This window comes from Branchiostoma belcheri, unplaced genomic scaffold (assembly GCF_001625305.1).
Source record: "Branchiostoma belcheri isolate BF01 breed outbred unplaced genomic scaffold, Haploidv18h27 scaffold66, whole genome shotgun sequence".
In the NCBI taxonomy this organism is placed as follows: Eukaryota; Metazoa; Chordata; class Leptocardii; order Amphioxiformes; family Branchiostomatidae; genus Branchiostoma; species Branchiostoma belcheri.
In genome coordinates this window covers 1,809,272-1,827,259 of record NW_017804309.1, presented here as the reverse complement: position 1 = coordinate 1,827,259, position 17,988 = coordinate 1,809,272, and the positions used below count along the sequence as shown (strand labels likewise).

Here is a 17,988-nt window from a genome sequence, read left to right as displayed (position 1 = left end):
ACCTACATTCCACATGTTCACCTGCAACAAAAGACTGGACACAGGTTTTACTGTTAGGTAGAGAACTTGAAATCCACTTGTTGAGCCGCACTCTGTGTGCAAATGTTCAAATGTTGTCATCTATTGGATACCAGGAATTGTCAAACAAAAATGACAAGCTTGGGTCTCTTAGAATATGAAACAAGCTCATAACTGTTGTATTGATTCACATCTGTTACAATTATTAAGAAATTTGACGTAATGCAAACTGTATTTTCAAATAGATGCTCAGTTTCAGTCTTTTTAGAAAGTCACCAATGTGATCAAATAAAAAAAACTTTACTTGCAGGCGCTATCACCACATAGAAGCCTGGAAAAAAGGTTAGTCAGTGGTAAATCCATCAACAGGAACTGGGAAGAGCTGAGAGACTTCACACATGCTGACACTGCATTAAACCCATTACCATGGTAACCACATGTAGCAATATTTGAACAACCCAGTGCTCCATGACACTTGATGGATGTCAGGTGGGGGAAAACATCATGTTGCAAGGTGATAAATGAGAGCATGTCAGGAAGATGGGGAAGTTTGTCCAGCTAGGTTTACCATCTGTGCACACACCTGTGGTAGTTACCTGTGCACACACCTGTGAACACACCTGTAGGATTTATCTGTGCAGTCAAACTAGTCTGTACTGGCTCTAAAACGGACTAAAAGAAAGTAGTGACAGTTGGCAGGTGTGATGTTTTGCTCTGTTTTAAGAGCTGAATAAGGGCATTGGGTCATAGGAGGGAGGCATGCTCCTGGTGCTACACCTGGGTGCCGTCCCTTATTAGGTAACATAAAGTGTTGCGACTGATATTTATGGTGGGGCACTCCTGGCAGGCTACACCTGGGTCTCATCTGATGCTGGGTACAGGACTGTAGGCAGCAAGAGTTTCTTTCATGTCCTTTTAGTGTCATGTTGTGGGGAAGGAGATTGATTGAGATGAGCTCTGCAGGACTGGGGCTAGAACACAAGGAACCCTTCTTGTTTGTGCCAGACTTCAAAGTCACAGTTAGGAGTGTGGTAGTAACAAGTGCTGTGTTACCTACTTAACAGTGTACAGATGACAGGGATAATGGCTGTCTGTCAAAAGAGACAACTAACAAAAGACAGAGTACATATTAATGCATATCAGTAAAATTTTAGCATTTCTACATATTTGCTTTGCATTTCTTTGATTTAGTTTCACATTTAAAATTTCTACCAAGATGCATGCACCAATGGGATCAGTCCATTGGTCAGGCTGCTTTAGAATTTTAGAAAACACTTGAAAGAAGAGGGAGGAGGACAAGACTGGGACTCCTTAACCCAAACCATACCATTTCCAACAACAATGACCTTAACAAAGGATACATTTGCTTGGTTGGAATTGGAAAAACAATGTAAAGACCCTGTGGATAATTTTCCCTGTACGTGACACTTACAAAAAGCAGGGTGTGGATTACTGAAGACATTGTGAGATTAGTGCAGTACCTGTTGTGTACTGAGCGTTGTTCGCCACATGTACTGCTATAAGGTTCCCTTGCTACAAAGTGTGATGAGTGTCAGGTGTACACTACAAGATTGCTACAACCTCCTGAGGTGGTTACTTTGGCAAGAGAGGCCCTGGGCACCAGGGGAAGCCTTTATGGGGAGTCAAAGGCATCAAGGAAAGTAAATAAACGAGGTGTCACTGAACTTGGAAACATATGGTCTGTCAAAACATGAGAATGAGGGCCTTGCTTATGCTGTTACGTGTGCGTGTACATGTACATTATACACTATGTTTCACCAAGTGTGGTTGCTCCTGTTTTCATAATTACCGGTATTTCCACATGTTAGGCATGTTGAAGACACTGACTGGTCCTGACTGTTCAGTTTCCTTAAATGGTAGGGCTGTCCATGCAGTGAGAAGGCTTCCCAAGATGGGACACAATAATCTGCTCTTTCAGTCTTGTGTGATAGGGGGCATCACAGTAGCAGCAAAATCTTGCTGTTAGGGAGATAAAGAGTTAGGCAGGTGAACATGAAGAAGACTCTTTTAGGCAACAATTGTTAACTGTATTTGACTTGTAACTACCTTATGTTATGTACCCCACCTTCCCACATGACCACCTTGAACCCAGTTCTAACTGTTGTTCTGTTCTGTCCCCCTCCCCAGCTGCCCTGGAAGCCAGTATAGAGCACCTGCAGGCCTGGCTATCTGACATGGAGGCCAAAATGTTTGTAAATGATATCTACAACATCAGTGGGGTGGAGGACCTTGAGGTCAGGCTCAAACAGCACCAGGTAAGGAAGGCACTGTCAGGGCTACAACTAACAAGAATTCAGAGATCTCAGATCTCCATGAAACCATGATATTTACAAGTCATGACTTTTTAGGAGGGATTGAAAATCTCTCACCAAAAAAAGGGCTACTAGAAAACTACTGATGCATGGTAACACATTTTCAATCCCCTTCTTTATCATGCAAAGGAAAAGCATCAGCTGTCAACAGGTCATGTACCAAAAACACCTGTAAAAATAACAAGTGAGATGAAGTGATTAATGACTTTCTCGCACAGAAACACATACAGAGCCCAATTATATCCATTTACAACCTACACCAATGGGCCATGTGGAAACAAACAAACACAGGAAAAAACAAACCTCCATTTTCTTTACGGAGGTAAAATAACTCCAAACAGACATAAGACAATTTTCACATTCGGTACTATTTCCCTTCTCCTCGGACATGTAAACTATTTTTTAGGTATGGTAGCATTTGGACGCACAAATTGAATGCTTTTTAGTCAATTCATCTAGACTTCCATTGCAGAAGAAGGCGTCTAGCAGAAATATTGCCCCAAAGTTCTGACAAACTTAGCACCATTGCCCAAAGCAGTCTGGTCAGGTGCTGATATCAAACAGGATTATCATTATTGTATAGAGTGCAGTGGAATGATACACTTCTATGCCGTAGGTTTGTGTGGTTAATGACTTTCCCAGGGATGGTAGCAGAGTTAGTCATATTCTTTAACTCTTACTATGCTGATTAATAGGTCGTCCCTTCTGCTCTGGCAGTTTTGTAGCCCGAATGGTGATATAGCGGAAATTAGATACTATCGGCTGGATTTCAATAAGGTTGCAACATAAACGTATTTATCAGTCGTAAATTCGCCGGTACTCAATATCCAGCACTGTCACCTGTTATCCTCCATTTGCACATGAACTGTTCATGGTTTATGTCGCCAGGAATCCTACAACAGAGCGTTGTTCGTGCGAAAGGGAGAAATTATTTGCCTTTAAAAAGATGAACGATGTTGGCTTTAAATAAATGAATCTTCAGTTAGCTAGAAAAGAAAATGATGAAGAAATTTGAAAAAAAAAAGATTTATTGCTGTTTTTCCTGCAGTATCTGGTAGCACAATCAATACTGTAAATTCATTTATTTTCATAGGGACGTAAGTTTGCAGTAGAAGGAACAAGAGGTTTTGTGTTCCAAGAAAAAAAAACAATTGTGTCTCGCAGAAGTCATACATTGGAATTGCATATTCACAATGTCATGTATTTGCATTGGAGAGGTCACAAAAAGTTTAAACCTTCGAAAACCACTTCAAGATTTACAGTATTGTGAAGGTACAAAATGTAGTCCCTCCCAATATCTCCATGGGTTATGACTGTTTACACAGTTAGGCAGACTTTATGTCACAGTCTCTTTGATCAAACAAACACTGTCTGCCTCCCACACCATGACATTCACAAATTTGATAGTCCTCTCAAAGTTTGAAAAATGGGGAACATTTTGAAGTTGTTTGTTAATTTTTGTGTGTGTGCATGTGTGAAATTTTGTTAGAAATATACTCCAGGGAACTGTTATTGTTTTTTTTTTATTAATTGTCAGGTGTTGCCTGTGTAGATGGGTACTAGTCCAGGTTTGACTGTAAACGTTAGAAGTAAATGCTGACATTTCGTCTTCATCGTGTGCAGGCCCTCCAGGTGGACATCGAGGCGCACGCCCCGAGCATCGCGTCCGTACTGGAGCTGTGTGAGAAGCTGGAGGACGACTGCAACGCCTGCCGGACGTACGAGGAGAAGGAGGCGCTGCAGCTCGCCGCCATCAACCTGGAGCGGCGCTGGGACGCCATCTGCATGCAGGCCATCGACATGCAGTGCCGTCTGGAGGAGAGGCTCTGCACATACAGAGTAAGTGGAGCTAAACTCTGTAACTGTTTCATTACCATGTAGTTCTGTACATAGCTGTCGTTGTACCACTGTTCTGTACTTAGCTGTTCCCATACCACAGTTCTGTACTCAGCTGTTCCAGTACCACTGTTCTGTAGTTAGCTGTTCCAGTACCACAGTTCGGTACTTAGCTATTCCAGTACCAGAGTTTTATACTTATCTGTTAACGTTCCAGTACTACAGTTCTATACTTAGCTGGATGAGGTTGCTCCTACTGTACTTGGTTGCAACGAGTTCCACTGTACAATATTTAGTGTTGCTACATGAAAGCACAAGCTATGTTAGGGGAGGCTCTGCAACTGTAGATTTTATAGAGCTACATATAGGGCTCCAAATTGCCTTCTAACTGTTTCTGTATTGCACATCCAGAAAGTCAAACAGCGTAACTAACCAGCTCTGGGCCAATGGATACAATGACCATTATATCTCCACAGGGATTTGAGGTGAAGGGATTAGTATGGTATAATAGTAAGAGGATTTGATGTTACAAAACAAGTGTTTCAATCATTTTACCAACCAACGTGGGGCAACAAAGCAGGGAACTCCACTTGAATTGACTAAATGTCATCAAAGTGTAATCAGTCTTTTGTTGCAGATGTAAGGGAATCAGAAGTTCTGACACAACACAAAAGACTTGACTGTAATCTTGCATGGATTAGTGCACCACGTATGAGGGATTAATTCTGCCCGAGAACAAATAAATCTACTAAATATCAGATTAGTCAGATTTGATAATTCAACGTTCTAAAGTCTTGGAGCTTTATGAAAAGTTTACTCATTCATCAAGAAGTTCCCCATGCCAAATTTCAGGTTATTTGGCTGAAGAATGAAATTGTTTTGCCTTTTAAACAACTGTTTGATCAGAATGACAGAGATGGAGCCCCAAAGAAAGCAGTGCAGAAACATGATAAGATAACCCAGACGTGTTAATATTTCATCATCTCAAAGTCTATAAGGTCTTGAAAAAGTTGCGAGCATTCATCAAGAGCCTCTTCAACCACAGAAAAATCCGCCGAGTGGCTGATGATTTAGGCAGGAAAAGATGTGCTGGGAAATTGCTTCCTCACGAGGCAGGGCGCTGCTGCGTTGGGTCAAAATCAACGACAGGTTGGCCCGAGAATGAAATATTATGCCCGAGGCACGGGCTGGAGATTGCTCATTTGAGTCTGATGACAATATGAAGGTCGCATGACGGATGGGGAAGCCTCCGTCTTCAGCTTGGGCCTGACCCAACCAGCCTCCGTTTTCGCTTGGTATTAAGGGAGAATCGGTATGGATCATAAAGTACTGTAAATAGTGTTGGGTTATTCGTGCCTGAGCCCGTAGCAGGGGCCATGGTTCAGGCTTGAGGAGGGCGAGCGGCAGCGTTTGAAGGTCAAAGTTCTCGCCTTGACATTTCGTTGACGTTCCAGTCGCTGTTCCGGCAAAATTGCACAGCAGTCCTGATACTAATCGACGCAGACACACCGCTCATTGTCTCATGTAGGAATGCACGGTGTTATGAGTGCTTTATTGACAGCCCATTTGTTATGGTGTGGTTCCAATGGGATATTTCTGTTGATATTTCACGGCACGATAATGGATCAGGTACAAAACATTTGTTGCTGGCAGGCCTGCTCTTTCTCCCAGTCCCAAAGTACCCCAAGGCCAGGGGTACATCATGATAAACGTTCCGCTTCTTCTAGTTTACGTGAAAAATGCATGTTATGGAATGGATTTCTGTACATGAGCATTTACTCCAATAAGTATATCAAAGCTCTTGTTTCCCAGTTCATAGCGATCTGGCAGCTGAAGAAGATGGATAATGTGCTCTTTTCAATCACAGTGGGATCAGGGCAGGATCAGCCTCAGGCCAACAGTTAGGCAAATAAAACTCTCATCAGGGTACTTATAGTTAGGCAAAACTGTTCATGGTACATATATATTTCCATTGTTAACTACTTTCAGCAGGCTGGAGCCCTTTAGGTGAAATAGTTGCCAGCCTAGCATCATGCGTTTAAAGAACTTTGAATACACATTATAGATACATGTATCATTGAAATGCATTCAATTTAGTCCAATATTGCTAATTCACTTTGTCCAACAGTAATATACATACATTATGTATACCTGGTAAACACAACTACATGTATTTGCATATCGATTTACTCCTGGTCCAGAATTTTCAATGCACCTATTAGTGTATCCTTTGATTTAAAATTTAAAAAAAGACGGTAGAACCATTTTGCTTTGTATGCTGTACGATAGAATTCTCTATACTAAATGAATTGCCTGCTTTGCTCCCCAGCAGGGCCTGTACCAGACCACCGTGGGGCGCTACGACCTCTCATCTTCTGCATCAACGCTGAGCGAAGTTGCCACAGGGTCGACTGACACGTCCTTGGACCTTGAGGACTTTCCCTCCGACGCCGATGTCATCCCCTTCGACGCTGGAGAGTACGAGTCCATTGTGCATGGCAGTGCAGAATTCAGGAAAACTAGGAGGCAGGCTTCTCACAACTTTGAGACTGAAGTTCGGAGAGCGAAACAGAAAGGAGAAAAGGGCCTTTCACACAGTGATGGGGACGTCAGGCCAAAGAGGAGGATGCCAAAGAAGTACACAGACCAAAGGCACAGCACTTGCTCATTAAACCCTTATAGTGATGACTCTCTGTTCAGTAGGAACAGGCGTTCAACAAGCGACATTGGCCCACAGAAGCCCCGTAAACCAAGTAAGGAGCTGTACTTCAACAAACAAACATCCCAATCCTCATCTGTGGCATCCGCCATAGTGACATTGGACTCTGAAGTTCTGTTAGATGAGGACAACGGTGACATGAGAGACAACAACTTGTTTGCCACTATCAAGGGTGTTCTGGTAGACAGGACTATGTCGCTTGACGAGGGACTCAATGTTTTAGGGGTTGTCGAGATTCACACAGTCCCGCAAGCTCTGAATCTGTCCAAGAGGGAACTATTCAGCAGGATTGCCGGCCACCTGATGAGCTCTGCGCTGCTGACTCAGTCCGACTCAGAACTGCTGAAGGCTCAGGAAGGGAAAAGTAGCATGGCTTTTCCCCTGGTAGCTTCAGACAAGCTGGAGGCAGGACCAGTTGGGGCCGAGTTTGTGTCACAAGAGGAGGAGATGTACCACAGCAGGGAGAGCGGGATATCCAGTGACCAGGAGGCATTGTTGATGTCCCTGGAGGATGATCACCCGAAGGAACAAGATGAGCTGGAGGAAGATCCAAGCTGGTACCACAGACAAGACACGAAGTCAGGATCAAATGCTGAATTTACGAGGAACTCAGTCCACAAGGAGACAGAGGAGGAGGCAGGCGCTGTAAGGGATAGTGCGCTTAAGTCTTTAGAGAATGACTCATCCACAGACTCTGCCCAGGGCTATCGCAAGTATGGCCTGAGTGACAGAACCCTGGAGATCCTGCAGGAGGTAATGGATACAACGAGCCCGTTTGTCTCCAAGCTGAGACAGACAAACGGCAGTAGTAAGAGCGACAGCGCACGATGCTACGAGGAAGAGGAGTATGATGAACGGGAAGACGATGTCGACGTCGCAAGCCTGCTGCTGAGCTGTTACGATGAGGAGAATGCAGCAGACTCCATGGAGTGGGACAGTGGCATGAGTAGTTATGAATGCACCCCATTATCGACACTGGGGTACAGGGAAGAGGACCACAGGAGGAAAGGGGGAAAGTCGGGAAGTCGTCGGAAGGAGGAAAGGCATGAGGAAGAGAGCTCTGAGGATGCATCTTCAGCCTTGTTTGCTACCACAGACGACTGTCCTGCTGAGTATGCAGTACAGGGGTTTGATCTGGGAGAGCCAGAATGCACAGCAGACAGGACAACAAATGAGTTCCCTGCTGAAGAGCAGTGCAAAAGATCAGAGGAAGACAGGAAGTACTTTTTCCGGAGATATGGCAATGGTCTTCTTGGGAATGAGCCCACTTCCTTGGAGTCAAGGGTTTCAGGATTGGTGGATACGACACAACAGGGAGGGGACGGATATAGTTTCAGCAGCTCTGCAAGGGGGGTGGGATCATCCCTTCATAGTCAGGCTGGGACATTAAGCACCAGAGGATGGCAGTTGCATGAAGAGGAAATGACCGGTCGTGATGTTTTATGGCACCAGGGGGATGGCCCAGGCATCAGGCAGCTTCATCCATCAGCCAGTCTTATCGGAGATGTCGATTACAGGGGGCCAATGTCAGGTGTGCCTACATCCCCAGATAAGCACTCGGGACACGGCTCCAGAGCAGCGGAATTTATCACCGCACCCGGAGATAACGGCTATCATACAGAGGCAGCACGCCAGGTGTCATTTGTCACCACCGCGACGGGCCAACCGGGAGCGGGGAGTGACAGGGGGACGTCGGGGAGCTCGGGGGACAGTGACAGTGATGGGAGGATGACAAATGGGGCGAGTGGTAATGGCAGCACACAGTGCCACCGATCATTAGTCACCACTAAACACCTCCCGGAGTGTGAAACAGGGGGCATCCCCACCACCAGAAACGCAGGAGTGGTCATGCAAAACATCTATAACCAGGCCACTGAAGTGGTAACCAGGGGAGAAATGCTGGACCAGTTTGCCTCGAGCTATGTCCAGAAGGGACTTGCTGATGGCTCTGGAATGGGAACAGGTGATGGAGATGCTGGAAATGGATGCGAAGTGCTCGCCAACTCTTCATCCTCGCTATGTGGACCTGAGGCAGCAGCAGATTTACGACATGGTGCTGGACCCACTGACAGCGGAGATGTGCCAGATTCTGCAATATCAGGCTGGGAAGGCATCCAGGCCAGCAGCGGCAGATCAATACCTTATCATTCCTCAAACACACTTTGGACTCAGGAGGGAATCCTCGGCAATCACCCACCAGCCTCACCTTCTGCAAAGTTTGAAGATGATGAAATGTTCCGTCGCTTCCAAAGTCTGGAGAGAGAGTTGCTAGCAGAGGAGGACTTTTTGGCCTTACCACCTTACTCCCGTGGAATCGACGTGGGTTTGATTGACGTGGAGGAGGATGACGCCCTACTGAAAGAGGAGGAACACTTCTGGTACCCTCCCTCAGGTACAGAGGCTGACCTAGAGCTCCTGGAGAAAAGGACTTACAAACAGATTGACGACCTTGCAAGCAGCGGAGCCATCTTGGAGGAAACAACAAAGAACCTGAAGGAATTGCTAAATGGGTTCGGCGGGCAGAGGCCACCGCTGGATGCGAGTGGAAGTGATTCTGACGCCTCTACTGTTAAAGAGTCCAATGAGACAACTACAATGCTGTCAGGATCAAAGACTTTCCTCTCAGGAGAAGAGCATGACTTGAATGAGGATGCATCATGTGGACCAAACTTCAAAAACAGAACATCCACACTCCAAACTCCTGCACTGGTAGAAGAAGAAGGGGAAGACTTTGTATCTCAGCAAATCATCACAAATAGCACTCATGCGGAAAAAACACTCCAGGTTTCTGACAGCAGCTCACAAGAATTTCCACCCCCTACAGCCACTCATGAAGACAGTCAGAACAACAGATCAAACTTCATCAGCAACGAAAGTTGCTATGCGAAAGGGACCAAATATTCGGTAGATGAACAAGTGCAGATGCCTTGTGCCTTTCCAGATCAAGAAATTAAAACAATAAATCCATTTGATACAGAATTTGTGGAAACAGCCAAAGACACTAATGGTCATTGTCCAGACAGTAAACCATCATCAAAACAAGCTGTAAATGGAGACCTGCCCATCAGCGATGCTGGTTGTTTCGGACGGAGAAGGATTGTCCCTCGTAAGATCCCACTGCAGTGTTTTGTCAGTCCAATAGCAACGTTTGCTGCAACACATCAGGCCAACGGTACCTGTGTCAACCAACGGCAGGTAGAAGTAGTTGTGGACCATCATTGCCTTCACTCTGCAGGTAAGGCAGAGGCACTGCAGCACAGTGGTACTGAGACCAATGGGGTACCACAAAACAACTTTGCCTTTGGAACTGCAGTGGAAACTGAGACTGATGGTCTTTGCAATGGCAGACATGAAGACCAGGATGACACTGGGAAGGGCCTCAGTCCACCATCCTATGACCAGGCTTGTCAAGAAGTTCCAAATGTAGAGGGACTGCAGCTAAGTAAAGACAGTGGACAGTTTGAGCATGGTGCAGACTGGCAGGTCAACTCCTCAGTTGTGCCTGCTACCACTAAGAAAGTGGAGCAGGGACAGTTGGGTTCATTCCAGTCAACTGTATACAGCATTGGGATCCAAAAAGAAGATTACAGTCCATCATATTCTACCACCAAAGCTGTTACCACCGCACGGGGCAACCACAATGCCCACAATGGTTTTTGTGATGCTGAAGTTGAGTCAGAGCCTCAGCCCACAGAACAGACCACTACCAGCAGTGCCTTTGCAACACAGGGCCAGCCGGGCACCAGTGAGCACAGTAGTTCAGTCGGGGTCAACAGCAAGGTGTACAATGACCCAAAACTCACTGCTGAGGATTCTGCTGAACTGGTACGACAGCCAGCAGGTGGGGAGGAGGACATGCCAGCACTCGGCAATGCATCACAGGGTGAGAGGGAACTTTCATCAACTGCATTCTCAGCAGCCAGTGTAGTGGACAGCAGACCGGCGCCATCTCACCTCTCCACTGCTTCACAGACAACCACCCAGCAGGTCAGTGGGTCCAGCATGTCAACCTAAGGCCAAACCATCTTCATTTTGTAATTGATATTCTATTGACATGCCAAATCTCATGCAGGAGTTTGTATGAGATAGGAAAAACAAATTGATCTTGTATTGCAATGTATATGACATATAAAAGACATTTTGTGTTCTGACATGTTCAAACCATAAAAAAGACATTTTGTGTTTTGACACATTCAAAAGAACAACAGTAACAGAGTTACCTAACACATAAAGTGAAGCCTTTTTTTATATAAGATACATAAAAACCGTATGTAATTTGTCATGTCATGTAGATTGTCATGTAGTCTCTTTCCATTTCTTTCCAGATTTTGCACGGTGGGAGGGGAAGGGCAATAACAACTACTGACAGCTTGTCCACCAGCGGGGTCAACTGTAGTAATGTCTCCGAAATGCCTGATCAACCATCTATGCCATCCATGCAGCACCTGGTGACTGACACCTGTCAATCAAGAGGATCACAGGCAGGCGGTGATGTTGGGACATCAGGGTTTAGCACAGATGGGATTCAACTTCTCAGCAAAGAAGCTGGGAAATGTTCTTCTTCAAATTCACAGCATCCCAACGGTACCTTGCCTCAAGGAGATGCTGTTGCACAATGCAGGAGTGTCTCATCACAGACAGGCATTGGCAGGAACACCTTAGAAGTTGAGGAGCATGAAGATGTTGATTCAAGTGAGCTGTCACATCAGGCACTGCAGGCTTGTGACTGCCAGGGGAAAGAGTCAGCTGCAGGGTATGGAGGAGAAACAAGCTCAGACCTTTCCAGAGATCAAGCTGAAGAAGTTTCTTCGCTGTCTGTTGCGTTGCGTAGTGCTGAGGGTGTAAGCACCTTACGTGGAAAGGATTTGGATAACCAGAATGGTGAAGACATTGCTTCTTTTGAAGGAGCCATGTCGTATACAAAGGAGTCACACACCACTGTGCAAACACTCCAGTCCAGTCATGGGACTGAGGCTCCCTCCCACAACAGCCAGGCACTCAGCCGCCCCCAGCCACAAAGACTTGCTGGGAGCAATTTGCAGTTGGGACCCCTAGATGGGACCCTACCCCCACAGTTAGATAACATGTCTGAAGAGACAGCCACCTCCTCAACAAGGTGCCAAGACCAGGTAGGTCATGGCGCCAAGCCTGATGATCTCCTTCTGCCCTGGCAACATCGCAGTGGGTCAGCAGAAGCAGACTTGTCTACTGGGGGTGTTCCCCATGCAGAGCCACCAGCCCCCCTCATCAGGTGCAGGAAACCCATTGCAGAGCCACCAGCCCACCTCATCAGGTGCGGGAAACCAGAGCCGGCGGTCCAGCCAACCCACAGACAGCCCACCACCAAACACATGGCCATTTGCAGGGTAAGGCAGCTTTGTGGGCTATCAGTGTAACAGTAGGCTTCCTTAATGACACACCAGTTTGATTCCTTGTCTCTCAGACATGTTGAAGCATTTAAGAGGTAAGAATGAAAACAGAAATGGAGAGAAAAATAATGAGCCCTGGTCAGATAGCAGTGGTAATGTCTGCTTGCCTGCTACATCAAATTGTTTCTTTGGCTCTATGACATGATCTTGCCTTGTTTTTGCCTTGGGATGACATCCCAAGGCAAAAACAAGGCAAGAGTTCAGAATGAATGATGACAAAGACAAACATGAGCCTGACAACATTCACCTGCTGAAACTGTGCCAAAATTTCTCCTCAGGCTCTGTTTTCATGTTTTACGTCTCTTTGAACCCCCATCTCCTTTTTTTTTTATCCGAGAACTAAGAAAATGAATTGGTGTGGGCCTTGCGGTAACCAGTGCAACAATCAGCTTGCCCTGTAACTTGATGTGTGATTAGGGGAATAACAACAGTGTCTGGGCCCTGGCTTGTTTTGGCTAGCTGCCATGCTGCTGTGGTTTTGCCACCAGACTTCCCAATGTGCCGGGTGGGAAACCCAAGTCTGGATTTGGACAGTGTGAGAATGTGATGCTCATTTAGGCCACACCAACTTGATTTCTTGGTCACCGTTTTTTGTGGGAGATCAGTTGAGCAGGCAGGCAAAATAAAGATAAGACTGATAAAAAAACAGGCACACAGGAACCATAAAGTCAACACAACAGACTGTTTGACATTTCCAACAATGAATTTTTAAACTTTTAATGTACTAAGTATTTATACATGGAACAACTGTAACAGCTAGGAAGGCAAAAAATTCCTTCAAGTGTTGATACCAAAATATGAACAAGTTTGAGTTCATCCACATCCTGAATGGTAATTATTTTCAAATCAGATAAGGATAAAGCTGCATGCGTTAATCAAAGAACCTAGAAGTTGAATTAGTGTAGCCTTGGGGACTGTTGGTAAACCAGGGTGCTTGTCAGGCAGCATACTGAGTGACTGGTGGTGTGAAATGTAATGTATGAGGCAAAGATTGAATTAGACCTACCATGGAGAGGTTAGAATGCAAACAGACAAAGTCTGGCTGAAGTGCATTTGGGTCAAGGTCCATGTGGAGGGTCTGTGTACTGGGCTCGAAATTCATTTTTGGGAATCAGAGCACCGGTGCACCTAACATAAAACTTGAGGTGCACAGAGATTTGAACAAAAACAATGGGGAATGTCTTGAAGTTTTGAACTTCTATGACCACCGTAAAACTTTAAACAGAAAAAATAAATGTTTTAGTATTTTCCGCTAATGGTTATTCTAATAAAGTTTCAAAGTTTCTGACACTTAAGCCTCAAGAATATGCTGCATACTGGTTTACAGTGCAATATAATGCCTTACTACATAATCCTGCACAAATATCTACATACATATAAGGAGCACCAGTGCACCCACAGTAAAAAATTATGTGCAGCTCCAATTTCAGGTGCATGAAAATGCATATGTACCCAGTATTTCAAGTCTGGCTAAAGTACATTTGGGTCAAGGTCCACATGCAGGGTCTGTGTAGTTCTGGTGTGGCGTGTTTCACCATTACTGTTGTCTGAGTGCATACACAATATATTTTAATCCTCTCCCTGCTCATGTAGCCTTTTGGCACTAAATTTGTACTGATAAAGATGTTAGGGAGAAGGTCAAGTATACTTGTCATCTTCTTATCATCTTGATTGGGATAGTTTGTATGCCTGAAGGTTAACGAAATAGAATCAGAACACGTTTGTGTTGCATGTTTCACCCATCACATTTCTTATGAACAAACCCCTGAATGAGGAGAGTCGCACTCGGGCACATTAAAGAACCCACCACACTTGAAAAGAGTAGGGTTTTTTCTTGCTGTAGGTGGATCAAAACCATTCTGGGAATGGTGCAAAATTTTCCAGAGTGGCCTTCGCAACCCCTGCTTCTCCTATTGGGTCAGATAGTCTTCACTTTCAGTAAGTCGAGCTTGTCACAATTATGATATATCTGATTCTGACATAAACCAGCATGTAGTTCAGTGCCTAGAAGTGGTCTTTTGGCCTTGCACTGAGCAAATTTGTTTAAGAAAATGATAATAAATAACCAGACGTTCAACATGAAGTCCACTGATAAGAGAGATGTATGTTTGCTGTGGAAGTAACGCACATGCACCAGATACCTTAAGGGAAGTATGATATGCAATCTGATGTCAAAATGACTTGCAGTTTACAGATGCTGAAATATTGGTTTTGTGAGGGAATAAAAGCAGTAAAGTCAACATTTGAAACTCATATTCGAAACAATTCTGTAGTACAGCAATAATACAAAACTCACATTTGTGATTTTGCAGTAAGAGGTCCACAGAAAAGCACAAAAATTTTATCATCACAAAAAAATTTAGGATTTACAGTATTCTTCAGCCACCAGAGGATGTCTGGTGGAGACTAGCCAGCAGTAAGGTGTGGGAGAGTGGACCACCCTACTGTGTGTGTACTGGTCCTGGTGATGGTGTTTAATTGGCTGTGTCCCTCTCCCTGGTAGCCTGCTGCCTGTAATGTTGATACTGCCTAGAAAGTGTTTTGTCTACCTCTGTGGCTGACCCACCCCTTGTGGGGAGCTCTTCTCAGGCCACACCAATCTAATTTTTTTTCTTGGTTCTTGGATTTCAGACAATAGTGCTGAACTGGAATATCAACATGCAAACAGGGTCTAAGGACAAAGTCTGTACCTCTGTGCACGTCTGTTTTTGTATTGCCCTCTTTCTAAAAGTGTTCATCATTTTTTTTAATTCCAGAAACCAACAAGTTAACTTGTTGTGGCCTTATCGTGCCCCCAGCTCTGGTTATCAGCTGCTTGGGTCTGGCCCCTTACAGCTGTGCAGGATAATACCCTCCTATCTGACCAAAGCCCTGCATGCATTTTCCGATCCCAATGCCCCCTAATTCCCCCGGCATGCTGATTGATCTTCTGGCCGTGTCCTGATCGCGGTCTACAGTTTCCATCGCCGGGCCCAATTTTTCATAGATCGGGGGATCACGCGTAGGTATAGACCGTTATTGGGTACAAATTCATCCGAGATTGGTCATCTGATGCGCCGAGTCGTCCCGTAACCATCTGCCCTCGGCTTTTACTCCAGGGGTTCGAACCCTGCACCAGGCCAGACCAGACACTTTCAATGTTGTAATCCTGCCATTACTCTGCTAATGTCCACATAACAGCCTGTAAAAATGAAAACTCTGAGAGTTCATGATACAAAATTCTATCATCCTTCGGTGAGGGTGTAAAGAGTGTTGTGGGATTTTGTCCCGTGGTGAAATGGGCTGTTGTTATTGCACCATCAGAGGAAATAGCCGGGACATGAAATATGCAGGACTTGCAAGACTCCTTGAGAATGTGGTCAGACTCCGAGTTATCTCTTAAGCCTGCTAATTTTCTGGTCGGCCAGTCATGCAGGAACTTGTCCTATTTAAGATCGGAGGCCGACCTTGATCAAAGAGTGGGAAAATGGAAGAAGAAAAGAAGATTGGCAGAATGTATTGGGTTGGAAGGCTGGTAACAGTTGTCTTTTGTTCTCACGGAAATATGGCTATCATTGTGCAAGGGAAAACATCTGGAGGTTTGTGTAAGTTTCAGTTTTTTACCTGACTAAGCTGTACAGTATGTTTACAAGTGGGCTTACTTTTCATGTACATCATAGACAATAGTGTTCCTTTGTTCCAAATCATCAGTTAAAGACAACTGATTTTTTTATTTTCCCCAAACTGAAGCAGTACAGTATTCCTACAAGTTGACTCTCTTTTTGAATATGTCATACACTGACTGTTTTTTTTTTGCTGATTTCTATTTTCCCGAAAGATACAATCGACCCTGTACATAAGAACCAGCTGTACATAAGAACCACCACCTGGCCATTGATATACAGTCAAACCTGTACCAGTGTCCACCTCAACATAATATAAGAAGAGAATCACCTGGTCAATTGTGACCACTTTTTGGTGGCCCCTTAGATAATTTTTCCTATTGACACAAGCATTAAGAATCCTGTTTATAGTAACCACCTTTCGATATAGTCCAGATTTTATAGGTCCACTTGGGCATTTTCACACATTTTTAAGTTGTTCTGGCTAGTGGTTGATCCAGACTCATTCCTCAGTTGGCCCCACATCATCAGCAAAAGCCAATTGATGTCGGACCAGACCAGCCCTTTGCCAGGAGTGGAATCCAGACATGATGGAACAACCTGCTCCTCCATCAATCTCACATCGTCCTTCCTCCCTTATTCCTCCGCTTGTCCTGCGCTCCTAACAAATGGACGCTGCTATAATAGAAACACTCCGCTCCCGCTCCCCACTATTTCCACAAAGGTCAGACGAGTAATGATTTAATCTTCCAGGGGTCAAACTGCTGGGAACTTGGGGAGGAAGGCCATGAAAAATGAGCCCGGGGATGTTTAGACCTTTGTTTGACAGGAAAACAGATACCCTGCAGATTGTAAAGTATGACATATTTGCCTGGGAGTGTTCAGGCCCGTTGGGTCCAGTCTTTTTGGTGAGGTTTAATGGATGTTTTACAGCACACGGGCTGGGAGCAGATGTACAATAGCACTGACTCCGCAGCTCTTCTGTCTGCTCTTTAAAGCAGGTTTTAGTGGAAAATACTACTCTGAAAACTACTTTGAAAAAGTTTGTTTATTCATCTTGGTCACAAAATTTTCCTAGATTATACCAAATTGTGTAGTTTAAAAAAAAGACTTTTGGATTTTGACTGTGTCACAAAGTGTTTACACCAAACTGTGCAAGAGATACTCATAGGACATCAGTGTATTTCAATAGGAAAAATTGTTCAAGGTGCAAACTTTATTTCCTTACTTCTAAATGTTTGTTTAATGTGAAACCTCGTTGTTCAAAGAAAAGTTTGTCTGTTTCTGCAGGCTTCTGAAGGCAGGGTACCCCTGGAGGCTGATCAGGAGGACAGCAGGTAAGAACTGCCGCCTTTTCAACTTTTCCTATAAACTCGCAGCCAGGTAATTAGTAGGGTCTTGCCACTACATTGCATATGAAGTATGAAGAGCGGCAGGTTGGCCAGTCGTTGATCCCCCGCTGCATTATTCACGCCGCGATTTCTGGAGCCGCGGATGGACAGAATCCATCTGCTCTTCCTTCAAAGTGAGACGTTCGCGTTCTGGTCTGGAGAAGACCGCGTAACCTCTCGGTCTCTCCTCTGGCCAGGGGGGTGATGACCAATCAGCCGTCACCACGGTTTCTGACAGGCCAGGCTGAAGTATATGGATAATTCCATCTGCGGACAAAATGATTTCCTTCCCGATTCCTCAAGGAGCTGTGACGTCGGAAGGAATCCATCATCTCCTAATGACAGGAGGTAATTACCAGACTTAGCGGGGGCAAGCCATCCAGGGCGCAATCAAGGCTCGGATGCCCAGTTAGGAGCGAAGGTCCCATCCTTTGATCTCCCCTATAAAATATGCAATTGAAGTTGCCAGGCCTGTGCCCTTGGAGTGCTCTTGGTTGATTGGCCCTTCCCAGTGGTCACAATTTTTCCCTGTGAAAAAGCTTTCATATTTCCTTCAACTTTTAGCAACTCTCTGATACACGAAAACTTTACAGCTGCAAGACTTTCGCTGGATTGCTTGTTGTTGAGTTTGTGTACAGTTTGTTTCTGTGAGGGAGAACA

The 17,988-nt window shown here is 45.0% G+C and overlaps 1 protein-coding gene across 4 annotated transcripts in view; it reads left to right on the top strand.

Annotated features, from left to right (window-relative positions):
• The window catches only part of LOC109483798, a 56,527-nt gene that overhangs the window by 36,372 nt on the left and 2,167 nt on the right, over positions 1-17,988 (top strand). For 3 of the 4 annotated variants that reach the window (XM_019786919.1, XM_019786920.1, XM_019786922.1), the window contains 5 exons: positions 2,167-2,294; positions 3,975-4,190; positions 6,517-10,893; positions 11,232-12,272; positions 17,228-17,274. In XM_019786919.1, the coding sequence (XP_019642478.1) occupies positions 2,167-2,294; positions 3,975-4,190; positions 6,517-10,893; positions 11,232-12,272; positions 17,228-17,274 (5,809 nt within the window). The remainder of the gene's footprint in view (positions 1-2,166; positions 2,295-3,974; positions 4,191-6,516; positions 10,894-11,231; positions 12,273-17,227; positions 17,275-17,988) is intronic. The other variant, XM_019786921.1, reaches the window with a different exon arrangement.